Source organism: Strongylocentrotus purpuratus, unplaced genomic scaffold, assembly GCF_000002235.5.
Source record: "Strongylocentrotus purpuratus isolate Spur 01 unplaced genomic scaffold, Spur_5.0 spur5_scaffold_13, whole genome shotgun sequence".
NCBI lineage: Eukaryota > Metazoa > Echinodermata > Echinoidea > Camarodonta > Strongylocentrotidae > Strongylocentrotus > Strongylocentrotus purpuratus.
The window spans coordinates 11,924,769-11,952,703 of record NW_022145598.1 but is presented as its reverse complement, the minus strand read 5'-3'; the positions used below and the strand labels follow the sequence as shown (position 1 = coordinate 11,952,703).

General features: G+C 35.8%; 2 protein-coding genes across 2 annotated transcripts; one reads left to right on the top strand and one right to left on the bottom strand.

Annotated features, from left to right (window-relative positions):
- Nucleotides 1-2,433: 2,433 nt before the first annotated feature.
- On the bottom strand, nt 2,434-2,844 carry LOC752481 (muscarinic acetylcholine receptor M1-like). Its single transcript, XM_001179251.2, has one exon. It carries the CDS (start codon nt 2,842-2,844, stop codon nt 2,434-2,436), a length of 411 nt encoding a protein of 136 aa, XP_001179251.2.
- Nucleotides 2,845-6,173: 3,329 nt separating this feature from the next.
- Nucleotides 6,174-18,213, top strand: LOC100891188 (retinol dehydrogenase 8-like). The gene is made up of 5 exons (XM_011676007.2): nt 6,174-6,256; nt 8,077-8,350; nt 15,100-15,279; nt 15,628-15,721; nt 16,584-18,213. Exons 2-5 carry the CDS (start codon nt 8,086-8,088, stop codon nt 16,903-16,905), a joined length of 861 nt encoding a protein of 286 aa, XP_011674309.1. The 5' UTR covers nt 6,174-6,256; nt 8,077-8,085; the 3' UTR covers nt 16,906-18,213.
- The last annotated feature ends 9,722 nt before the right edge of the window (nt 18,214-27,935 follow it).

Here is a 27,935-nt window from a genome sequence, read left to right as displayed (position 1 = left end):
CTTTTCATTTTGTTTGGCCTGCAAATGGAATATATTACCTTTAAGAGTCGTATTCACCTAATGTTTCCACACACAGGCGTAGCCTGACTTGTTGAACAGCGCGGGGGTGAAGGGGAGGGGGGCATACAAAATGGCAGAGTCCTTCCAAACACTTTTAAGGGTAGGGTTGTGGCCTTGTTGCGTGAATTACATTACTTTCGTAAATACGTAAGTATTAAGACTGCTCTCCGTGAGGACCCTAAAATTATAGTTATTATTATAACAGTATTAAGATGTATATTTCTAAGCTCCTGGTCGAGATCGATGGCAAAATGTGGGTTAAACACACTCTTAAAAATACTGGGTAAACTTTTACCAATTTTTCTTTAAATAAGTTGAGTAATATATTGTCCAAATAGGGTCCAAACGTAAAATAATTACTTCCAAATTGGGCAAAATATAGGTTTTCCCGGCCAATTTCGCATTTTTTTCTCGATCCATTTGTTAAAGCATTTATTCAATCTAGCGCAAACACCATTTATCGGCTGAGATTGTCATTTTAAATTGCACTTCAGTCCTTCAATTAAGAGTATCGGACAAGGGATTTCGCACATTAATCATTCTAATTCATACCGACTAGTGCGTGTGCCAAGATTCATTCAAATTCATCAGCAATTGCCAATAGTTGATCTCGAACATTAACATTCGCGAATTGGCAGTCAATTTAGTAACATGTTTATTCAAATCATGATGGACGTCATTAGAGGGTAGAAATGTATCCTGATTAGTTTACGGGGTGCACGAAAATGTATCAATGGTTAAACCTTCGTGTACTGATAATGATATTTCCTATAATCATTTTCATTTCGTCCAATAAATTAGGGTGTACTTTTCTTTTTGTTTTTTAAACTTATTCAAATAGTGATGAAAGAAACTTTATCCAATAAAGTGTAGATTTGTGCGTGACTTCCCGCCCCTACACACACGCACCAATAAATATCCTTGAATTATACTGATATGCTCATTACCTAAATCTAAATTGTTGTAATGATAATAATAATAATAAAACGGTGCTTATAAAGCGCTATCCACCAAAGTCTCTAAGCACTATCTTCATAATACGTTTAAAATCTAAGCATATTTGTAAAACTCCAGACATATATACAGCTGTAATCATTATATATAAAAATATACACACTTGATTTTTGTAACAAGAGCATCTTTTGAAAAATTGGACTAAATTGAATGAAAGCTTGAAAAATAACGTGTATAAAACAAGAATTTGAATAAGACAAGTGTTTATTCGACTGACTAAAATGCGACTTTGAATGCAACGATCATGAATTTTGAACTATCGAATAAAAAGTTAGGGCTCCACTGTGATAAGTTAAATGAACGCAACATGAATTGGATTCGCAAAGTGGCGAAATTGGCAGGGAAAACCTATACCAAATTGGGTAAAAACAAATATGCCCACATTTTGTTTGATATACATAATTACACTCGCAGCGAAATTTTACCTGGTATTTCAAAGAGTGCACCTTATTCTACATGTAGATTGTAAATAGTAATAGACGATCCAACGCATGAAATCTATAAGAATCGAGAGTCCCCCTACAGACTAATTTGTCTAGTATATAGCAGTGTTCCAATGAAATATCCATGAAAAACGGCTGACTTGTATGCATACCATAATGTTGAATGAAAATAATGCAAACACACCAAGACCTTTTGACTACAACAATAAAATAAAACAAATCAAAATAAAGAAGAAAAAGAACCGACAAAACAAATCGTTAGGCACCTAGGATTAATTATTTACATTTTTTGCGCGCCTTTATTTATGCCTTGACAACTTCAATATAGATAATTATTTGGTTAGTTATAACAATCTATAACTTTAAAAATTGTTTCTCTCTCTTTTTGGGGGCGGGGGGAGGGGGAGGGGAAAATGTGCTACAGTGTTTTTTTGTGAAAATATTTTACCGCTTACATCTCGACATTTTCTTCATATCTAAAAGAGTTGTAAGAGTAACGTTTGCATGAGCATTGGTCATTGAAATAACTCAGTGAACAAATTTAGTAAACATTCGGAAATCGTAATTATCAGTAAAACTAAGAATACTTCATTTCAAGTTTATAGTAATGTGTTACCTTTAGGGCTCTCTTTGCTGATTCGTGCTGTTGCGTTGTTACTGCCGTTCCTTTCTGCTGTAATTGCTGCTTTTGTTCCCCTCATCGCACCTCCTTTGCTCTTTTCGTTCTCATTGCTTGCCTCATTGTCGGCTTGAGGAGAAACAGGAGCCGATGTCGTTGCTTTGTTCATATTTGTTGATGCTTCAACGGCGATCGCCAGTTCCATCTTCCTTCGTTCCTTGTAGAAACGGCGGATGCCGAAGTAGATTCTGACACAGCAAGTGGTAGTTATGATTATAGGAATCATCACGAAAAGCACTATGACGAAACAACCAGCAACGAAACTTTGATATCCGGGAAAAGTCGCTCATCGATACCGTGAATTACTTGCCAAAGGCCCGTCAAGGGGAGCCAGATGATGACGGGAATGATGTAGCCTACGGCGATGATCAGGATCGCTCGAGAGCGTCGTCGCCAAGTCAGACGATGACGGATAGGATAAGACACAGCGATGCAGCGGTCGATGCTTATCAGGGCGACGAGGATGATGCTGACATGGGAGAAAGCATGGTCCATGAAGGAGAACATATCACAAAAGATCACCCCGAGCGGCCAGCGTCCCAAAATGATGACCATAGCGAAGAGTGGCATGTTAACCACTGCGACCAAAAGGTCCGCAATTGCCAGAGCCAATATGAAATAGTTGTTGTAAGTACGCAGTTTCGGCATCGTAACAAATGCAACGACCACTAACAGATTCCCGACCATGGTAACAAGAATGAGGACCCGATGAAGACCGACAAAACAATGACGACATGGGTAGATAAGTGACTGATCGGGACGATATCGAGAATGATTTCAGTAAATGAAATCCATGTAGTGGAATCACTCAGAAGATCGGTTGTTTGCGTTGTTTCTTCCATTTTGGACTTGGTCGAACCAGGTGATTACTGACGATTTCCCACTGATTATGCCAACCCTGCCTGGCCACAGACCTACAGTAAAAACAAGTACCGAATGGTACAGAACAAGGTGTTAGAGCTAACAAAAATCGATTACATATATTATTCCTTATGCTTACTTATATATCAGAAAATCTTCAATTTCAATGGTCATCTTAATTCACAAGGTCAGAGGGTGCGAAAAAGAAGGGATGCCTTTGGCGTCCCCGCCCTCCGATGCCCCAACTGAGTATTTATACAGACAGGTTTCTCCAACAATCTACCAGTCTCCTTCAGTCTGTTAAAACCCCCTCCCCGCTTTCTCTTTCCCTATCTCACCCCTCTATTCCTCTCGTGTTCATATATCTCGTATTACATGTATATCTCATTATTTCTCTCTTTCACACAAACACTATCTCTCCCGCACAAGACACCTATGATTTTGAAGTTCATGATTCTATCCTTGTGTCTGAATTCCTTGCCCAAAAAAATGTATGAAACAATGATGAAATACAAGAGGGTTATAAATTATGTCGGAGCGACAAGATCAGCGACTGGATTTCTTTGCTCGTACTAGTCAGTTGACCTCTTCATGGCTACAAGATCTGCTCCCTCCCTTATGAAGTGATATCTTCACTTGTCGCCTTCGGTTTCTACGTCTTCACAGTTCCCCTTCCTTTCAGACTACCCAGTATTACTCCTCGACAACCACCAGTGTTGTTCGACTGCCCATTGAATTCGCGACGTCTCTTGAATATATCCGCATTTAATCTTTGAATGTATTCGAGCAACGAACAAGACAAAAAAAAATGATGTCATTGCTTTATTATGTTGATTCCTTCTCCAATGTGCAGTATCTTTATATGTGCACATAATAATCTATTGATATGAAATAGCCTACTTACTCTATAACGTTTGTCGTCATTCATTTTTATCATTTTTAATTTATTATCATTGTATAATAAACATTAAAGTTTTCTCCACTCTGTATTAGGCCTATTTGAAGTAAGATTCATTTGTAGTAATATGGTAATTTCCTAGTTTCTGTTTAACTCAAAACAATTTCAATTCTATATTAACAACGAAACCTGTATCTTGTATATACATATAATACTTGTCGAGTTTTAAACATATTTCAATGTATTATTAACGTATATTCCTGCAAGGTACTTTTCAACTCGTAAATTGAACAATTTCAGCTTTTAGCTACATGTTCGATGATGTTAATCTCAATAAACAAATATAAAATAAAGGCTATTAGATGTCAAATCGACTTAGGATTTACAGAGCCAATAACTAATAGTCTTGATTTTCAGACCATTGTACCCAGGCGCGTACTTTGGTATTTTTATGTGTGTAAACCCCCTAAACCCCCCTAACCCCCCCCCCCTTTGGGTTTTTTTTTTATTTATAAAAGAATAATAATAATAAAAATATGCCCATGGCCGACCTAAAAAAGGTGACCTTACCCTCCCCCCCCCCCCCCCAACGAAGAAAAATGTCATTTTTTTCAAATTTTGAGCCTAAAAAAAAGTGTCCTGTGACGCGGTCAATACTCCCTCCAAGCAGGTGCCCGCCAGCTCTACAAACGTGATGAGAAGACAGTGTTATAAATGTTAGTGCTGTTCAAAAACTGCCCGAGAGGTGAATAAGGAAATACAGCTTTCTAAGAAACGAATTAGTTTAACTGAAGAAATATCATTTCAATTTCCTTTTAGTGATTGTTTCTTTTATAAATCATAACGTGTTTTCTGTGCCGAGATCAAATAACCCCTAGCTAGTAGCTACTGGTATGCCCGCCTAGATGGAAAGTTATATTAGACGTACATTTAGCGGGCGATATTGATTGACAATGATTGACAATGAATCTATAGATTTACTTAATAACACAAATGTTGCTTTTTGAAGATTCAGTGAAATAAATAAATACATAAAAAAATACCTCCTTTTTTCAACAAAGGAATAATTTTGGCGATTTTCACAGAGATAGCGACTTAAACATGTAATAACAACATATTAAATATGTATGAACTAGGGGATCTGTTATAAACAGAATTTAAGGCTAACGTTATTAACATCACCGTAGCCAGAACTTTTCTTAATACAATGTACATGTGTATGCCTATATAGATTTGAAATGATATCTATAATTAAGTGTTCATTTCTCGTACTAAATAATATAGAGGTGGGAATGGCTGGGTCAAGAAACTCTGAAAATTATTATTATGTGGACAAACGTTACTGGTAAGGTTATCCCCTATTTAGGAAAATTGGGTATTAAACATATGAACAATGTTGCCAGGCTCATCAAGGATTTCATCTTTAAATTTAAGTTTAGTTATATCAGTTTATATATTTACTGATTTCATTTAATGGACTTTGGTTCTGCCAAAAAGGCCACTTCCGCAATGCAATCTAACCCAACGCACAAATCCCTGCCAAATACCCCGCTCCAAACCACATTACTTAGCCGTCACGAACCGCATAAATTTCATGTTGCTGGGTAGGGCATTCCATAATGATTGACCACCTTGTACAACCAACGCACGCAACACGACGCACCGACCATCGAAACACATCGATCCGCAGCAAGTGAATGAAACAACCGGCAACGATCGAGACAGGCGCGGATCCACGATTTCTAAGGGGTGGTGTTTTTTCTTTTTGCTCCCGAAAATTTGAATCTGACGCCGAAATCGTGCGCGGGGGAGGGGGGGGGGCGTCAGAACTCAAGTCACCCTCACTCCAGGGAGCTCCAAAAAGTAGTAATTAAGATGTAGACTTACAATGTTTTTCGACTGCTCTGGGCGTCCGGTCTAACTCTTGAAATTATAATTTAAAGATGTTGCCAATTCAAGTTTAACCGATGACCACTTCAAAAATGTAAAACATTCCTATTTTTAAACGGATATTGCTCAAACTTTCAAAACTTTTTTTCCAGCTTTTATCAAAGCCAACTCAATAATATCGTTTTGCGATTGTCACGTTCTCCACCCTCTCCACTGTGAAGTAAAGGACTAAACACTACGTATTATTAAAATTCAAAGGGTCAATATTAAAGTCCATCATTATTGAAGCCAAATCTATATGTTGCAGTTGAGTATTTTACAAGAGGGACATTCTATGCTCCGTACGCTTGTCTTGGGATCCAACTTACAATTCGCTGTATTCTTAAATCGTAATATCTTCATGCAGAACAAGTGAGTATAGATGTGTATAGGTATATATTGTTGGTCCAATATAGGTTGTATATATCAAACAAATATACCAGGCACTGAAGGCTCTAGTTGAAATTATGGATCGAGGTGGCAGAACTGTCGCCGAGGAACCAATAATTTCACTAGTGGCTTGACATTGTGCATGGTATATTTGCTTTATATATTTCAAACCAACCTTCATAAAAAACAATGATAATAAAAATAATAATAATAGTTTCTGTCTCTAGAATCCACACATTCAAGACCGAAAGCAGGCTCTATACAAGTATTGCAGTAGTGTAGTGCAATTACTGCGGATCAGCGTACATTGCACAGCGTGAGCGCCGTGACACCGCGGGAGTTGGCCGCTTGAGGCATTTGAAATCTCGTACGCTCGCTTAATGCATGCACAGTGCCTTGGAAAGTAATATTTATGTCATCATCCACGGTGTATATTGCACTAGACCATGGATGACGTCACATGATGTTATGTTGACCAATCACTAAACAGGATTTCATTTATCGAAAATACAAAAATACAAAAAAATATAAACACACACGAACAAATATGGCAAATTTTGTCTCTGTCATAAAGCGTATATGCAATCATTTTGAGAAAATGGTCGCATTTCGTCTTTCTGTATGCCACAGAGCGTGTACATGACTATATAGACATTGTATTACTGTTTTCTCTCAAACTTTGGTGAGATTTCTTTTACATTTAATCTTTGGGGGTATTAGGTAATATGAAAATAAAAGATACGTCTTGTTCAAGTTCAATGCATGTCTTAGCGAGAAAAAGCTCCCATCATACTATGGGGGTCTTCGAAGCCCTAGTAATACAGATTTGCATGAGCTTCTAAAACAAGGTTTCTGCTTGTGGGCTTACCATGTCCTTGTAGGACACAATAGGCCTACTTGATGTTCTAAATTTGACAGGTCCACACGGCTTTCAGTGTGTGCAAAATTAGTGTGACCGTGTGAACATGTCATACTTATTCATGATACCATATTGCACCCTAAGGATAGATCCGAATGGTACTGTTAATAGAATTCGGGAATAAGTAAACAATTAGAATCTAAAATTGTACATTGTGAAACTCGCGAACATAATACGCTGACTAACACAGTGAAAAAAATTGGTTTGTCCTAATCAACTAGCCATTACTTGACTGCAAATAACCAATGGACCTTATTATTGATTTTATGACGTTAATACAAATAACCTCTGAACCCGAAGCTTTGATAAACAAGGACAACACATTTTTTTTTTTTTTTAATATAGAAGAACAAAAACGCAAACCTTGCGTGATACACATCTTCGCATGACAAACATACTCGTTTGATACATGCACGTACAGTACGTCCAATATCTGCGTGAAATGCTCACTTACTGTTTTGAAATGTTCCACCTTACTGTTTGAGACCCATGGACGTCAATCCTTACGTAATACATATTGTTAGGGGGGGGGGGGTGAATGAATAGATCATCCCCCCTGAACAATAGGTATTACGTAAGGATTGACGCCCATGCTAAGACCTATTCACAGTTATGTTTAGTTTGTGTCAGTAACACATTCGGCACATTATTTGATTCAAAATCATCAATGTTTATGATTTTGTGCTGAGCAATTTCATCGTTTCGGCGGACCCTGGATTATGAACTCTACACCCGTAAACCTGGCCTAATAATTTAGAGGGGTGCTTTAGAGAATACGGGACATTGTTCCCTCCATTGGTGGCTGAAGGATAAATTAATAAGTGAAGGGTTGACAATTGAACTGTTAGGCCTGCTGATTATCTTCCTTCATTTCAATATTCAGCTACAGACTATGTCTCCTCAAATCGTGCTGATGACTGGCTGCTCATCGGGTATAGGTCTAGCTACAGCCAAACTTCTTGCTCTCGACACCGATCAGCGATACATCGTCATCGCTACCGTCATTGAGATGTCGGCAAAGACTGACCTGGAGGCCGCCGTTAAGGGCGCTCTTGACAGAACTGTTTTCATCGAGAAGATGGACGTCACGAACGATGAGGAAATTGGTACGGTAGTGGATGGCACCCTCAGAAAGTATGGCAGAATCGACGTACTCCGTAAGTATATCCGAGATTGTCAGGTTTATATTAAATGAAACGTCAATTAGCGTTTTCTGTGTCCCGAGTGGTGACTAAACATTATTTTACTCTGGCATTTTCTTACTTTTTTCCAAATAAAGGAGTTAACGGGGTTCCACACTAATCGAGGCAATTTAACTTGAATTCGGAAAACTTGCATAAAAGCAGTAAATATGTTGATCTTTTGTATCTCCCCATTTTCTCCTTCTGTCCATCCCTGCCCTCTACGGCTACATTTGAGAGATTTGCTCGCTATTAATTTTATAAGGTCCGCTATTCGTAATATGGAACGCTATTCATGTGGTCGCGCGTTATGGATAGTGGTCCTTATGAATAAGCGAGTTCGTAATTAGGATTTGCGCATGGGCAGATAAAGGTCATTCGTACCCAAATTGTAAAACCATTGAGACGAATACTCGGAGTGCTCATGAAAGTTATGTAATCAGTATTCATTTATGCACCAACAGTACATTTATCTGATACACAGGTGGAAGTATTCTTCTCAAGAAGCAAACAAAAGGTATTCATGAAACACCTCCATCACTTTGGCAGTGATTATTCTTAAATGCACAGGTGGAAAATATCCATCGTGTCTAAAGTGACTCTCACACTCTGCCGTGTAGGCCTACCGTGTGCCACCGTGCGCGAAAATGTCTGCGGACGGTGGAGAACGGCGAGGGCACACGGTGGTTCGTTATCAAAGCGGGCAACACGTTAATTGGGCGTTGGCGCTTATTTACACCCGGTGGGACCCGGCGAAAGTTTTGGGCATGTTCAAAACTTTGGCCGGCTGGCACCGGCCGCAAGTAAGCGGCAAGAGGACGGTGTTGAACGGTATGAGGACGGTATGAATACGTTATGAAAACGGTCACACTGTATGAACACGTTCACAACACGCTCATAACCCGTTACAGAACGGTGATGAACGGGCAAAAAAAAACCACCGTATGCAACGGGTTGTCAGCGGGTTGTGAACGTGTCATGAACGTCAGCAGTCCGGGGACTCGCTCACAGGACGCTCCGAGCGGTGAGGGGACGCTAAGTGACTGGTAGGTGGCTGCTACAAACCCGGTGCACACGTTCGAGACCCGGTATGGGCCCGGTATGGAAACGGCCAACATTTTCAACAAAAGTCAATCTGGGCGGTGAAGACGGTAGAAGCACGTTCAACACCCGGTATGCGCCCGGTGAGAACGGTCAGAAGATGGCAACGAAACGGTGAAAAGATTAATTTTATGATTTTTTTTTTTTTTTTTGCGGCCGGGGACAAGTTCGCTCAAAACCCAACGTTCTAGACTCTGTTTTTTTTTTTTTTTTTAATAGCCCGGCAGGTGGACGGTAGGCCTACACGGCAGAGTGTGAGAGCTCCATTAGATCTGTGGATATTTTGGGGGCATGCGTTCTAGAGCTATTTACTAACTCACTTATTATCATCCTTATGAATAGCGGTCCTTAGAGATATCGAGTTTGACCCTCATTTGATGCCATGAAGATAGGTTTTAACGTGATTTACTTCTTTTAATCAATATGTAATTATATACGTGAAAGTCCAAGTTATGACCCAAATATTATTCTAAATCAATAATGAATTGTATTACAGAATTGAGAGAATAGTTTGACGTAAGATAAATATACACTTTGGGATTTGCAAGCTCAAATTTAAATAATCTATTATAGGAATTGAGAATCATTCAGATGTGCTCATTTATACTGCAATTTTATCGTATAATTTGTTTTTTTATGATTATTTATGTCCATATTTTCTGTAAAATGTGGAACAATAACAAACTTGAAAACTTGAAGCTTGAAACTGGATAGTTTGTTTGTTTGTTTTATTTTATTCACCATGTAATATAACTGTTTACAGATAATAGAATACAGTGGGTTACATTGATATATAATACATAGTAGGAACAATGCATAAACAAAAATGTTTGAAGCGCAACGTCCCTTAATAACATAGTTGATAATTATTAGGTAAAAATAGAGCAATACTTAAAATAAGACATTCGTTACAAACATAAAACAAAATACAAAAATAATGCCCCTTAACGTATTTGAATAACAAGCAAAAACAATAAAATACACATTACCTCTTCTTGACATAACTAGCACTAATATACTTGTACCTCAAAAGTTAACAATTATATTTTAAGAGAAATAATGCCTTCATTTTCTTTTTAAACAACATAATGGTTTTACAAGCTCGTATTTCAGGTGGCAAAGGGTTCCAAATGTCAGGACCTACATATCTAATTGATCTTTGGGCTAAGGCGCTCCATGGTGTAAACAAATGGAAATCAGAAGAATGTCTGGTTGGGTAGTTGTGAATGTCTCTATTTAGAGTAAAATCGTTACAAAATGATAAAGGCAGTTCTTTTTTATTCAGTCGGTACATGAACACTAGTGCAATTTGCATAAGATGAATATCAGTAACCTTCAGAGTTCTTAATTTGAAAAATAATGGGTCAGTATGATCAAAGTACCCAGAGCCACAACAAAGTCTCATGGCTCTCTTTTGCAATCTAAAGATACCATCAGTATTTAATCTATTAATAGCCCATACAATGTTACAGTAATAAATACGTGAATGAATGAAAGAATTGTAAATAATGAACAAAATACTAGGTGGAACAAAAGGCTTTAACTTGTAAATAACACCAATATAACGAGACAAAACTCGAGAAAGTACGTGTTCATGCCAAGACAGGCACTCATCAATATAAATGCCTGGGAATTTTGTTTGTTTTCTTTTGTTGAATGGAGATGCTATCTATCTTTAATGAAACATTAGTTTCTTCAGTATGAGCACGAGTTTTAAAGTGAATGAAGTTAGTTTTACCCAAATTCAACGATAATATATTACATTTAAATCAGTTAGATAATTTTGGCAATTCAGTATTTAGTGTTTGAACAAGACTCTATAGGTTGGAATTAGAGCAAAAAAATATTAGCGTCATCAGCAAATAATATATATTGTAGTAAGGAAGAGACATTAGAAATATCATTAACCTAAATCAAAAAAAGAAGCGGACCTAAAATAGAGCCCTTGGGCACACCATACCTAACTGATGACATGGTCGATTTGGCATTATTAAATATTGTATATTGACTTCTACAAGAAAGGTAACTACGAAACCAATTTAAAGGTATACCACGTATCCCGTAATGGTAGAGCTTGTGTAGAAGTATGTCATGATCTAGGGTATCAAATGCCTTACTAAAATCCATGAAAACCCCTATAACATGCTCGTGTTTGGCTAAGGCAGATGATACCCTATCATATAATTTAATAATAGCAAATTCTGTTGAATGAAATTTCCTGAATCCATAATGATCATTATTAAGTAAACTGTTGTCAGTCAAAAATGTAAATAGTCTATCATAAACGAGTCGTTCTAATATTCTAGAAAAACATGACAGTATTGAGATAGGCCGATAATTACTGAATGAACTAGTATCGTCCTTCTTATAGATGGGTATTACTTTCGAAATTTTCATCATAGAAGGAAAACTACCAGAGAACAATGACAGGTTGATTATGTAAACGAGGGGCTTAATTATACTTACAATTATAATTTTTTTAGCAAATGTGTATTCATCTTATCTTGTCCAGTTGAATGCATGGACTTGAGTGATGCAACAATCTTTATTACATCAACTGGATTTGTAGGGTTAAAGAAAATACTATTTACAGAAGAATCAAAAAGAGAATCACGAAAACTATTGCTACATCCTTTGATTTTCGAAGCCTGTTCAGCACCTATGTTTGAAAAATAATTATTAAAACAATTTGCAATTTCATGTGGGTCCATTACAGTAATACCATCATGTCTAAACACAGTTGAATGAGAAACATTCCTCCTTTTCGGAATACCATTTATTATCTTCCACTTGGAGTAAGAATCCTTTGCCTGTTCAAACTGTTTGGTGTAATACATTCTTTTTTGATATACGAATAATATGTGTTAGCTTATTTCTATATTGCCTATATTCCTGCTTCTTTCTATCTGAAGGGGTAAAAAGGCTTTTTTCATGTAACTTATTTCTTTGGTTGATAGATCTCAGAATTCCTCTGGTAATCCAAAGATGTTTGGGTGAATTTCTGCGAGATTTAATTTGGACTTTTGGAATATTTATATTCAAATAGTTTGTTAATGTTTCTAAAAACCTCTGATATGCAAAATCAATTACATTGCATTTTAAGACATCATTCCACGTTTCCTCTGTTAATTTACGAACTTCAACTATTTTCATTTTAGTTTTAGTTTTTAGTACAATTGGAAAGAAGCAGGCGATCTGAAATTTCAGAATGAGCCCTGCTTCAATGTTATTATCAGAAACATTGGTAAATATATTATCAATCAGAGTATTATTATTCATATCTATTCTTGTTGGTTTTGTAATATTAGAAAACATAGCATGAACATTTAACAGTGTATTTAAATCAGCACTAATATCGTTGTCACAGAGCAAGTCAATGTTGGAGTCCGCCATGAAATATACATTTGTATTTTCTAGATTTAGTTTGTGAAGGAGGTTATCGAAATCATCCAAAAAGACTTACTTGTCATTATTTGGAGGTCTATATACGATACAGATTACATTGTGTTTTTCCAGGAAGACAGGTAATAGTTTTAATAGAGAGCAACTAAGCACGCCTATGATGGAAAGAGAGGTCAGAGCGAAGTTTAAAAGATAAAGCATTGTTGATATAGAAAACAACCCCTCCTCCTCTACCCTCTCATCTATCAGAGCGTATCAGGAAATAATTTGGAATGTCGTACAAAGGAGGTAAATTACTATGTAACCATGTTTCACTGATAACTACAACAGAAAAGAAACATTACAGAGAATCCAAGAGCAGCTGTACTTTGTCGAAATTATTTGCAAGACTGCGAGCATTCATATGCAAATAAATGTGCGATTGACCTTTGTTCGGAAATTTTGTCTTGAACTCAGCTGGAAGATAATATTCACATCTTACATTTGGACATGACTATTGGGACTAATATCATCCGCCATCGATAAATCCACCCATCTCTGAATAACACTTACTGAGGTACAAATGTTGTTGAATAAATACAGTCATTTGAGGTACATGAAAACAGAAAAATGCTACGGGGCAATTTAATAAAATAAGAATACAAACAATTGTTTCTGACCAAATGTCTTGGGCATACATGTATAGAGGCATTCGAACAGAACATGAGGTATTTGCCATACCCCAAAATATTAGAGTTGAAATTATAAACATTTGAGTATAATGAAATACTATCTCTTAAATGTTATCAGCAATATATACATGTAAAAGGATTGACTTTAAACAAAACAGTGCATGGTGGTCAGCTCCCTACCTTGAACATTCATGTATAAATAGAGAGAAAAAAAATCAGCTGAGGCATTATCTCACGCATACAAATATATAGGATATGCATGTTGAATTAAGGGATTACACTGAACCATATCATCTAAACTCTACAGTATAAGAAAGTAAGACTGTTTTTACATTTCTCTTAGAGACATGAAAGAATCGTTTCACCCACTTGCATTATTAAGTAGCCTAATACGAGAAAATATAACCGTTACAACATTTCCTTCTGAAAAAAAAACTCCAAAGAAATCACATCATCAAAATAAACTTTTAGCACAATATAATATGAGAAGGTAACACTGCTTCACAATTTCTTCAGAAGGCTAAGAGAATCCCATCATCAACTTTGCATTGTTAAATAGCATAGTATAATATGAGAAGGTATAACCATTTATCCATTTTTTCTGGAAAAAACAAGCCCCAAAAGATTAAGAGATTAAAGAGATCACATCATCAAATTTGTAGTACAATACGATATGAGAAATCACAACTTTTCCTACACTTCAACATTTCTTCTTAGAAGAGAAGGAGATTGCATCATTTAACTGGTAGCATAATATAATATGAGTAGGTAAGACTGCTTCTCAATTTCTTCAGAAATTCCTCAGAAGACTAACAAAATCACATCATCAACTTTGCATTGTTAAATAGCATAATATAATAAGAGAAAGTAAAAACTGTTTATCCATTTCTTCTGGAAAAAACAAAAAATAGGAGATTAAAAAGATAACATCACTTGTAGGATAATACGATAGGAGAAGGCAAAACTGTTTCTCCAATCTCTATTTCAACATTTCCTCTGAAAAAATAAAGAGATCATATCATTACAAAAAACAAATTGATGGTACTGTATAATACAAGAAGGTAAGACTGTTTCTTCATTTCGTCAGAATACCAAAATAATCACAGCATCAACTTTGCATTCGTATTAGTAGCATATGAGAAAGTAAAACTATTTTTATCCATAACTTCTGGAAAAAAAAAAAGGGGATTAAAGAGATCATATTTCTAGACCTGCGACACAATATGACATGAGAAAACAAAACTGTTTCTCTTTCTCTCTTGAGAAAGATTAAGAGATCACAACATCAACCTTTGAAGTCATTATAGTGTACTGTATAGCGTACGAGCGATATGATATGAAAAGTAATCCTATTACAATTTCTCCACTCTGTCATGAAGAAAAAGAAACCAAAAATCACACCAGATCACATCGTCAATAGTTGATTCTTACTATTTGATTAATCTAGAACTGTTTCCAATTACTGTTTCCCAACATATCTTTTGGGGGATGGGTTATCAATGAACTTTAAGTGAGGACAGTAGTCCCCCATAATTTTTGTTTAATTTTCAGTAAACGTAGCTGGGATAGTTATGTCCGGAATTCCCGAATACGTCACGCGGGAACGTATGGAGCAGATCTTCAACGTGAATGTTTTCGGGGTAATACGACTCACTCAAGCCGTTTTACCTCTTATGAAAACGACGAAAACTGGAAAAATAATAATAGTTTCGAGTGCATGGGGAAAAATGGGTAAAGTAAACTCCATTTGCTTTATGAATTTTAACACACACTCTGTATACAATTCTCCCTTCTCTCTCTCTCTCTCTCTCTCTCTCTCTCTATCTTACATTTAAATTCAACATTTTGTTGTTGATGTTGTTGTAATTTCTATCAAAGTGTTTACCAGATAACGTATTTTTGCCACGTGGACCTAACCTGAGAATGTGAAGTTCATTTAATCAAATTGCAATGTACTGTATAGGCATGTGAATGTGTATATCATAAGAAAATTTATTGAAACCAACAAACAATCAGAACAACAACAGCAACCTTACGGTTCAGATCGTATTGATTTTGACCCCTCTCTACCTGTTTTAGCTTCGCCATATGCGGAGGTCTACTGCTCTACTAAATTTGCAGTTGAGGGATATTTCGAGGGTCTAGCGGCAGCGTTACGTTCATTTAATATCAGGTGAGGGTTGTGTAATTTATTCACAGATTAATAATACTGGGAAGAAAGGTTTCATTTCTGAAGTGATAGCTTTAAAAAAGGGTATGCAATGAATTTGTAATGAATGCACTATTATATAAATATTCCATGTATAACAAAGGTTTTAAGTGTTTCATGAGCAAGCTTAATGTGAACCGGTTTTAAAAGATCGTCATGGAGCAAATCAAGATTGGAAATTGGTAATGTTGCAAAGCCATTTTATTGCGCACCTTTAATCCTTCTGTCAATTGGTACCCGTTGTTTTGTGCAGAACTGCTCGTGTGGCAAACACGTTTCTGTGTAGAGAGGCGGAGAACTGTAAGGATTACTTTCTTAGCAGAAGAGGAAAATTCAAATTCAATACAAATTTTGATGGAAGTAGAAGAAGTCATAACAAGTCAAGATTGTTCAATGATTTGAAAAACTAAGAAAATCACTAGGCAGATTGACTAGTCCATTTCAGAATATTACATAGTTAACACTTTTCTCCTGTAGAAATCATTAAAAATATGATTTGTAATATGATATGCATAACAAATAACAGATTATGAATATTTTGGTTTGTGATATTTCAAAATTAATCTCAATATTAAAGTTTGAAGGTACTAGCATGTGTTGTGAACGCTAAGTTATGAGAAATCATTATTCTTTGAAAAAATTGACAATTTATATTATCAATGAAATATTTAAATAATTGGTGGGTTGTAAAAGAACGATGTCATAAACTTATGATGGAGTAGTGATTGTCATGAATTCGTCTTTTTTTCTTCATAATAATTGTAGTCCGAATTTCCTACAACTTTTCATTCTTCTTTAACTTCCAAGGATTTACCTTTTGTTCTAGGGTTTGTCTGGTAGAGCCCGGTAAAGTAAGCACCGGCTTCGTTGACCAATTCCACGTCGGACTTGTCTCAGGAGCCCAAGACGACACCGTATACGACATCGATCGTCGTCAACTCCGTCATCTGAATGACCACGTAAAGGCAGCGCCGGGTGTCACGCCCGACGCGGTCGCCGACGCGATAAAGACACGGTGTCTGGACGTCGACGAGCCCGTTCTCAGACATCTTCTACCCGTTGAAGTTCGTGATGCAGTCCCAGCCGTGGCAGCCAACATTACCGGCGAGACCGTCATCGGCATCTTGAGGAAGTCTATTGGAAATTAAGTTTAAATGGATCCGGTAACTTTGTCTTAGATCATTTAAACGAATCCTTGAATTAGCTCATGCTGCAATGGTAATTACAAACCTTGAGATCAGTCAGGAACCCCATGACTGATTATCAAGATATTTATGATTGAAAATCGAAATCAAATTTTGCTTTTGCCAAAGGGTTTTCTCAACACTATAGTCTATTAGGAAAAACGAGTATGGTAAAACCGGTCACTCAAAGGTTTTTACTTTTTTGAGGCACTTCTTGATCATTTTGAAGCGCAATTGTTTTAGGGCTTTAATATAACACCATATCACAGCCACTGATAACACGTAAGGCCTTGCTTCTCAGATTTTACATTTGTAAACGATCTCTTTAAATCTTTATTGGAGTGATTTATTACGAAATGCATCTCGTATACATCAACATTATGATTTTAAACTTTACAATTAAAGAGAAGGTTGAGTTCTGGCGAGAGGTGAACAATAGTTTGTCAGCGTTTTCATTGTAATTATGCAAGTGTGGACGAACATGAGAGAAAAAATGTTCCATAAAAAAAGTATGGCTCTTAAAAAAAAGATGCCTTCGTATTCTAAATAGTATTCTAAAAAAGCTTAAAAATGAACACCGCATTTTCTTATACCACTTGTTTGTGTAGTCCCATAAACATATCTCTGTGTATACAGCGCTTGTTACTTTTACCAAGACAATTCTTATCACTTCATGATACCGCATTCTGTCTGCCTGGTAGTACAAAATGGCACGAAGAAGAGTAATGATTTAAATCCGTCAATGTCCAAAGTTTAAATCATGTAAAACATTTGATGTTTACTCAACGCTACTCATGTATATATAATGCCATGATTATAAAATGAGATAAAGTATTGCATAATACATGATACACTTCTTTGCTTGCTTTTTATGAATAATAATAATAAGCATCAGTAGGAATGAGAGGTTGTGCTTTTTAATTGTAGTCTGTAACTTTAACTTTAACCTGGTGCGTGCTCTCTGTATTAATTTTTCTTCTTGATGAAAGTTTTCTTTAATCTCCGATCGTCTCTTTTCATCTTATGTAATCTTTTAAGATTTGTATTAGACAGCTAGTCGTTTAATCTTTTTCATGCATGTTAGAAATGTGTACGTTTCAGGTCCTATCTATTTTATTATATGATGGCGGAATTTTGTATGCAAGTTTGAGAGATTGAGAGGTTATAATTATGATTTAAAAGAAGCACAGCCCTCAAATCATGACTACCTATTTTGTAAGGGACACACTTGGTATAGATAAATAAAGATAGACAAGTGAGTTTGTATCACTATTTTCTGTTTTCATTTTTTTATTTATTTATTCATCATTTATTTTTATGTTTATTTTATTATTATCATAATTATTATTATTATTGTTATTATTATTATTATTATTATCATCATTATTATTATTATTATTATTATTATCATTATTATTATTATCATCATCATTATTATTTTTTCTCTCTCTCTTTTTTTTTTTTTTTTGGGGGGGGGGGGGTGGGGGGACAAGTTCGTGATTTTTTTTTAATGGCGAATCAGCCAGCCGGCAAATATTCGGGGGGAGGGGGAGGGGGGAGGGGGAATGGGAGGAGCATCTGTTATTGTCCAAACACAGACAATCATTTTGCAGCCTAACGAAACCAAAATTGTATACATATAGAAATTATCTGGTCATTAATCTAGTTTGTATCTTGGAAGATGATTGGTTAGACACTTTCTTCTTAGAAATTAGACGTGGCAAAGATATTTTCAGTTTCGTACAGAACATGTTGTGTATTCCTGTAGGTATTTCCGTGTTCAGTAAATGAAAATGAAGTCGTTAACAACGTTGAAGTTAGCTTACATTGAATAACCTACACTGAACGATATAAATGAATAATACCGAGAGCAAAATTTGTTTTATGTTTAATAATATTCTTTGTCACAAGATCCACATTAATTATTATCATAAGATGATGACGTGGATCCTAATCACATGATTGGTTGAGAGCGTACACGTGACGCGGCATTAATTTTGACTAACGCGTAATTTGGATAATGACCGGTTATTATCCAATGGTAATTACCGGTCATTAGTAAAATTATATTATAATACATCATTTTATAAACAAATGAAAAAAGTTAATATTATAAAACAAATAATACACATCATTTTGTTCGGGCATTAGAAAAATTACCCGCACTCGGTACATTCAAAACAGTCCAAACACCCTCGGCTATGGCCTCGGGCGTGTTAGCCAGCTCCAAAGGTACCATGTGTGGGTAATTCTTACCAAAGCTCTTACTGCTGTGTATTATTTGTATACTACTACTACTTTTACTGATGCTGCTGCTGCTGATACTCCTACTACCTCTAATACTGTGTGTGTGTATTTGGGTTTTTACAGACATGTATCAATCAGGTATGATTATTTACATCTAGGGACCGATTGTTAACGTCACCATCCGAAAGACGTGACTCAGTTTCGAACCTACGTTCTCGGCTGAATCAGTTTATAACTTCCACTGTTAGCTGGATTACAGGCGCACGCCACAACGCCTATACTGCTGCTACTACATGTACTAATACTTATAATGATAATAATACTATGACTCGGTTTATTAAGTACTTTACAGATTATTATTACCTTGGTCATGTGATAAAGTCACGCACACAATGTGCACCATCTCCCCTCGGGGGGGGGGGGGTGTACTTCTACCACATTCGATCAGGGCATATGGTAAGTACTAGGACGTGTTCCCAAATTCATTAAACAAATTCTTATTTTCCTTTCTCCATAGTGATAAGTACAGAAAACAAAATAAATTGTGTGCTTTATGCTTTAATTCAACCTTTATGACACAATTCACGATGATAATATACAATATTATGGTTATAATCCCTAAGATGCAGAATTCTGCTTGTAGTCGGAACCCTGTAACATACATTTATTTGCAACTTTATTAATTTACTTTGAATGTTAATCTACATGTTGCACCGGGATAAACAAACAAATGTATACGTTTACATTATTGGAATATCATTCATCTGAGTAGAAATCAATACAATCTTTTTATCAACAAATATAATAGACAGATACCATGTTGAAAACACATGTAGTACAATGTAGTTTTTGTTGTTGAAATATATTATATGGTAGGCTCTACTCTAATAAACGTACTTCTTATTATTATCATTAAAGGAGACAGGAGGATTTATAGATGCCTTCTTTAATATTCCATCCATTGCCTCGTGTGTCCAAGGTTAGAAAATACGTTACATCATCAAACTGCTTTTATCGTTTCAAATGTCATGATTTTAAAACGATATAGAAAATCCAGATTAAGATGAATTTCTCCCGTTCCTGACGAAAGAACCAAATTAACCTATTATTTTTTACATAGTGCACATGTTTACACATAATGTTTACAAATTGAAACATTTTATGATTAAAAGAGCTCGTTAGAAAAATTACGTAATGACCATGCATGGTAAAAACTTAAGGTTAACAATTTAAAAAGTGCCAGCATTACTGGTGACAGATACTTTTAGAGATTATACAGTATACATATAATTATATTTTAATACAAATTCTGCGTTTCTGATATGAAATCATTGTATCATTGAATGAAAAAAGTTATACCTCTTTCATTTATGTTCAACAGTTACAAGTATCATGATTAATATATGTTCACTTCATTGAAATGTACTTGTGAGATACCGTACTTAATGTTTTCTTTGTATTTTCGAAGAAACCATTATTAATGTTAATAATAATAATAATAATAATAATAATAATAATATTTAATTTGTATATAGCGCTTAATACCAATTTTAGCATGATTTAGCGTGTGTCATATTAACAACATTCGGGAACGGTTGTCCGATTAGAAACCCTCGTGTATTTCTATTTGCCATTAGAAATTGGTTTAAGATGCAACGTGCCTGTTACGACGAACATTTTCCCGTTAAACCAGAGTTCCTGCAAAAGAAGTGAGTTTGCTAAAAGTATAAATATAAGATGAAATTTAGCCAATTTAATTTACATTAGTTAAATGATTAATTGAACGGTATAGATTAATGTGAGTTAACACGCATGGATGACGTGTCATATTGTACATTTGTTATCGAAAGTGGGCGTGTGTAACACGTTGAACTAATGGTTTAACATGACAAGGAAAAGCAATGTCATGGTGATTTAGATAAAACAGTCATAAATGCCGTGTTTAAATACTAGTAAAAGCGTTAGATGTAACGATTGTTCTCTTGATAGGCAATTTATGAGTACTTTTCTGAGGTCAAGTTGAGTCTAGTTATTTTTATGAATGGGAAAATAATTAGTTCTAGTTTTGCTTGTTTAAATATTACGAGCAGAGGTTGAGTTTTGGGATTGAATATATAATTATAAACATGAGTTAGTTCAATAAGCAAAGGTGATTTAGATACCCTGCTTGTATATACTATAGAAGGTCTTGGTACTTAGTTCTGTCTCTTTGGTTGTCAAGTATTGAACAAGTGTGGTTAACTGATGCTTAGGAAAGAAAGCAGTTATTCTAATCCGGTTAAAATTGCAGAGAACAAATATAGCATGTGTGTTAAAAGTAAATCCTTATTCGTTTAATACGGAAGATTATTTTTACGACGATAAAGTATGTAGCTATAGAGATTGATTTCATTAGTCATGTATTATGACAGGTATATTAGTATGTGAAAGGACACATCATGCAAGCACTCAAGTAATTATACAGTGTAATAGATTATGCAGATAAGTGAGCATACATTATAGAAATAATTTACAGACTTAGTTTATTCTTACTAGGTATAAATGAAAACACAAGCACAGAAATTTAAGTGCAATACACAAGTATTCATTTACATGTGCTAAATGTCTGTCTGTATTATTGTTCTTTATTTTATACAGATTGAATTGATACTACGACTTCTAAAGGATAAAGCACACCAGAATTCAAATCGAATTTGCGCAGACTGAGTTTTTCGGGGTAATTGCTGGGTGTTTGAGCCAACCAATCATTATTTTTATCTTGTAAATCACAACTTAACGCGTACTAAATAGCTTTACGTACAAAATTAATACAGATTATATTGTTTCGAAAGATAAATCGTCATCTAGTATAAATATTGAGAAGCGAAATCTAAACTAAGCACACTTATGCAACCATAGACATAATAGAAAAAACAGCTCGTAACTAACACTAGTTTTATGTTTACATATGAGATCCATCTGCAACCGACTCGTAACAAACTGCAAGATGCTCCTTTTTATCTAGATGATCTGCACTTAGTTGATCCAAGCTGGTTTCCCTCAATTCTGTAATGGAAGTAGCATACTCCGGAACATTCCGAGATCCATCTTTAACTGATTCGTAACAAACTTCCAGGTGCTCCTTTTTATCTGCATGCTCTTTCCTTCGTTGATACAAGCTGGTTTTCCTCAATTCCTTAACGGAAGTAGCATACTCTGGATCATTCCGAGATCCATCTTCAACCAATTCGTAACAAACTTCCAGGTGCTCCTTTTTATCTGCATGCTCTTCCCTTCGTTGATACAAGCTGGTTTTCCTCAATTCCTTAACGGAAGTAGCATACTCTGGACACTTCCGAGATCCATCGTCAACCGATTCGTAATAAACTTCAGGACGCTCCTTTTCATCTGGATGATCTGCACTCCGTTGGTCCAAGCTGGTTTCCCTCAGTTCCTTAATGGAGGTAGCATATTCTGGACACTTCCGAGATCCATCTGCAACCGATTCGTAATATACTTCAGAACGCTCCTTTTTATCTGGATGATCTGCACTTTGTTGATCCAAGCTGTCTTCCTTCAATCCCTTAACAGAGGTAGCATACCCTGTACCATTCCGAGATCCATCTGCAACCGATTCGTAATAAACTTCAGGACGCTCCTTTGTATCTGCATGATCTGCACTTCGTTGGTCCAAGCTGGTTTCCCTCAATTCCTTGATGGAAGTAGCATAATCTGGACCATTCTGAGATCCATCTTCAACTGATTCGTAACAAACTTCTGGCTGTTCTTGATTAATCGTCGCTTTGCCAATGTGTTTATTTTCGTTTCGATCTTTCGTTTGCTTACGTCGCAGAAAAATTATGATAACAATCAATATCAGAATGAAAGCAGAACCAAGAATGACGACAATCATGGTTATATTGCCATCTCCCGCGTTTTTGTCGGGGTTGGCATTCTGTTTTGTTGTTGTTTGATGTTTTGTTGTGGAAATTGATGTAGGTCTCCCGACGGGCAATCTCTTTGAAGCTGTATATAATAATGTTGATGGTCTATTTTGCGTCGTTTGTTTCAACGAAATCGTTGATAGCGTAGTCAGGCGCGTACACAGGGGGGGGGGGGGGGAGGATCGGGGGTTACCCCCCCCTTTGGTATTTGAATGTGTGTAAACGCCCCCCCCCCCCCAAAAAAAAAAAAAAAAAAAAAAAAAAAAAAAACCACCCTCCACCCCCCTTTTTGGATTTTTTTTAAAAATAATTATTACAAGGGAGCAAAATGTCGAATTTTAAAATTTCGAGACCCCCCCCCCAAAAAAAAGTGTCCTCTTACCCCCCCCCCCTGTTACACCCACAAATGTAATAACGCCCACAAATGTAATAACACCCACAAAATAACACTTTACCCACAAATGTAATAATTTCACCCACAAATGCAATAACCATTTTATAACCACTTTACCCACATAAGTTTCAAAAAAGAAAAAAGAAAAAAAAATTAAACTAAGACCCCTCCATCTTCCAAATTAAGACCCGGTAACAAAGCATGCGATTAGAGCGTAGTCTTTACTTCAGAGTCAGTTTTTTTTGTTTGTTAATCTTCAAACTAAGACCTCACCATCTCATTCCTGTGGAATAACATGGGTATAGAGCGTAGTCTTTCCTCCAGACCCGGTTAATTCAAAAGAAATAGAAATTTAAACAAATCTTCAACCCTAAGACCCACCATCTTATTCCTTTTGGAGTTGTACGTGTTAAGTAGTTTTATATGGACGAATACTAAGTTACAGAAAGCCAGGTAAATTTAGTATTTCGGCATCTTGTTCTCTTGTTTTTCCTAGCTTAGAAGAATTGTCACGTGTTAGGTTGTTTGCGTTTTATATCAAGTTCAGTTGATGTTATCACGTTCAATATTGCCCAAATTATAACCTTGTTTGTTTGTAAAAGACATGTGAGTTACTCCACCTTTTTATACGTAATAATTATTTTGGTTCTGTTGTCGTCTGTATATTAATGAAACAACCTCTTCATTCGTTTGGAATAAAATACTTTCTATCTTACAAAATCTATGTATCCATCATAAAACCATAACCTCTGCAATTTACTCACATTGATTGAGAGAGTATATAGATATTTTATCAGTCAAAGGGTTCTGCAATCGTTCATTTAAAACATGCAAATACGTTTTACGTGATCTCGTTATACAGCTATTTATGGTTTGTTATATGAAAGTATGCGTTGTTATTTGCTTGTTAACCTATTATCATTTCAGACTTGTTCTTGTTTATATAGCTGCTTGAGAGTTTCAGAAGTAGGGAAAACTGTAATATAAATGTGTTTTGTTTGTATTTGCCTTTGAATAAATTTCGTTTACCGCGTACCAATTGGTAGTCTTCAGTATACCGTAAGTAATTGATACGTTCATCACAAGAAGAAAGGTAATTCATTCACGCACTCATGAAAATATAACATCGCAATCCAACGTTTCAATGTCACTAATAGCGTACACACATATATAAATATATATATATATATATATATATATATATGTATATATATACATATCGTGAACATATTTCATAATCACATGCATAAAACAATCAGCGTCAATATTTAAATACATTTAAGGTCACTTATTCGATTACTTTTTTGTCTACGAACATTGAATTCCAGGATATTTGTGGGCGTTAGAATATTTACATGATTAAAAAATCGTCGACGGTCAACGAACCATCGAATCGGTCCCTCCTCTATGGACCATTTTGACTGATTCGTCAGTTCGTGTGACAGCCGACCAATCATTTATGTGTGACTTGTTGTATCCACATATGTAATAATGTAATTTATATTTAAATGTAAAAAAAAGGGAATAAGATGGTGGGTGTTAGTTTCGAAGATTTGTTTAAATTTCTATTTCTTTTGAAATAACCGGGTCTGGAGGAAAGACTACGCTCTATACCCATGTTATTCCACAGGAATGAGATGGTGAGGTCTTAGTTTCAAGATTTTTTTCTTCAAATAACCGAGTCTGAAGTTAAGACTACGCTCTAATCCCATGCTTTATTACCGGGTCTTAATTTGAAAGATGGAGGGGTCTTAGTTTAAAAGGTTTTTTTTAAAATTTTTTTATAATCTTTTGAATAACCGGGTCTGGAGGAAAGACTACGCTAAATACGCTAAATACTCATGTAAATATTCACTTCTGAATGAAAAACGCCTATAAATTAAAACAACAACACAACAACGTTCTTCCACAGGAATAAGATGATGGGGTCTTAGTTTTGAAGATTTTTAAAAAGTTTTGAAATAACCGAGTCTGAAGTAAAGACTACGCTCTAAACCTATGCTTTATTACCGGGTCTTAGTTTGGAAGATGGTGAGGTCTTAGTTTAAAAGTTTGTTTTAATTTTTTTTTTTTTACTTTTGAATTACCGGGTCTGGAGGAAAGACTACGCTCGATTCTCATGTTATTCCATAGGAAAAGGATTATGGGGTCTTAGTTTCGAAGATTTTTTAAATTGGTTAAATAACCAGGTCTGGAGTAAAATGCTTTATTACAGGGTTTTAGTTTTGAACAAATTCGACAAAATATCCCTTCAAATTTATTACGTTTGTGGGTAAAGTCATTATTACATTTGTGGGTGATCCAAAATTATTACATTTGTGGGTAAAGTGTTATTACATTTGTGGGCGTTATACCATTTGTGGGTGTATTTCTATACCACGATATGTAGTTATCATAAAGACCATCAGGTCGAGAGCAACTTAGGGCGATAGTACCTCCGATGTTAGCTAGGCTTAGTATTACATCACCTTTCACTGTGCATGTAAGATCTACACAAAAAGTATGACAAAGGCAGAAACAAAAACACCCCGAAACACATGCGATGGCATGAATACCATCTTAAAGCCAAGTTTACGAATGTTGATGAACAATCCAAATCTTAGAAGACAATACTAGATGCGCTTTCACTGCTTCGGAACAATAAAGAGAAGTTATCCTCTCGCGGCGTCAAACTAGTAGCTGATAGTATTGCTTTGATTGCTTGAAAACGGCGAAGTATGAAAACGACTGTTTGACCATTGTCTGTATTCAATGACGTAGCTCCTGTACTCGATGGTGTATGACGAAAATAACGTTTGAAGTAGGTTCTGATGAAAAGCGCATGCGTAGGATTTGAACAAGAGAACTTCTTTTGTTCATCTGAAAGTTATGTCATAAAATCTCATTAAGACACATCATCGAACTGTCTTTTCCTTCAAGTTGTGTTGATATTGTGGCGTAGTATCACAATAATTGCGTGCGTTAGGTTCCCGGTATATTGTCAAATGAATACATTTGTCACATCGCTTGATCCGTACCTCCAGATGTCAATGATTAGAGATTTAGATGTGAAAATCTAACGGTGACTTCGATACGAATCTCCATCACGTTCAAATGCTACTCGTCTTCGTGATAAGTGTCGTATTTGTTAGTCTAAAAACATTCTTTAATGATCATGAAAATCACGTATCGTCTTGCCTGAAGTTCTGTGGCAGAGCCAGGTTCCCAAAGATTTTAACGCTGAAAAAATACCCAAAATGCTGGTAGCAAGAATTTAATAGTGCATAGTTTGTTAATAAAAGATTAAATGGCAACCGGTGAGTGTGTTATGCCCTCTTCAATGTAGATATGTGAAGACTTTACCTTGCTTGACAAGGAAATGACACTTGTATCCAATACAATAGTATCAAAAGTGGATCCAACGTCTGTCGAAACACAAACTATCTCTTAGAAACCCAACGAAACCGAAATTGTGTGCATAGAAAGACTTACTTAGTATGATTAGTTAAATTATGACCATCATTGAAACTTTCTCTCAGAAAGTAGGTGTGGCAATGCTATTTGTTCAGTATCGCACAGAACATGAAGTGTTTTTCTGTAAGTATTTCCTTATTAGGTAAATGAAAATAGCGCCATTAACAACGTAGAAGAGAGGTCACTTTAAAGATTCTTTCACCCAACCACGTACAATGGAAAATACTGAGAGCAAAATTTGCTTATAATAATATTTTTTGCCATAGGAGCGGCAGTAATTACTAAAACTTCTACTACTTCTATTACTACTACTACTACTACTACTACTACTACCACTACTACTACTACTACATCTAATACAATTAATAATAATAATGTATCTCAATCTTTTTAGCACTCTACAGATTACGTTTTACCCCGATCATGTGATACGGTCACGCACACAGTGTGCACCATCTCCACTCCGAGTAGGTGAGGGGATGTGCTCGTACCAAATGGTGACTGTGAAGGCAAGTGCAATCTCTTGTTCCCCAGTGTATTTATCTACACCAAATCCTTCTCCATTTTGAGAAGTACAGAAAACAACGTACTTTCGTGCTTTATACTTACTTATTTGCAACTTCAATAATTTTCTTTGGGATTTTATTAAGAAATTGCGCAAGGATAATAATGGTTTTATTATACGCTTACTTTATTAAAATATCATTCATCTGACTATAATTAGTTTTATCAACACAAATGACAGACACATATTATGTTGCCGATACATGTGATATTATATCCCTTATCGTAAGATTGTTGCATTAGGAGTGTACACGACGAGAACGTTAATAGTTTTACTATAAAAGACGTTTCCTGCCGACTACATCGGAAAAGTTAATTTTGAATTGCTGACGTCACGAAAAGTTCACTTTTTCCCTAGGGAACAGGTGAACTATTCGTTTTTCCGCCCCCCCCCCCAACTGGAAAAATTCAGT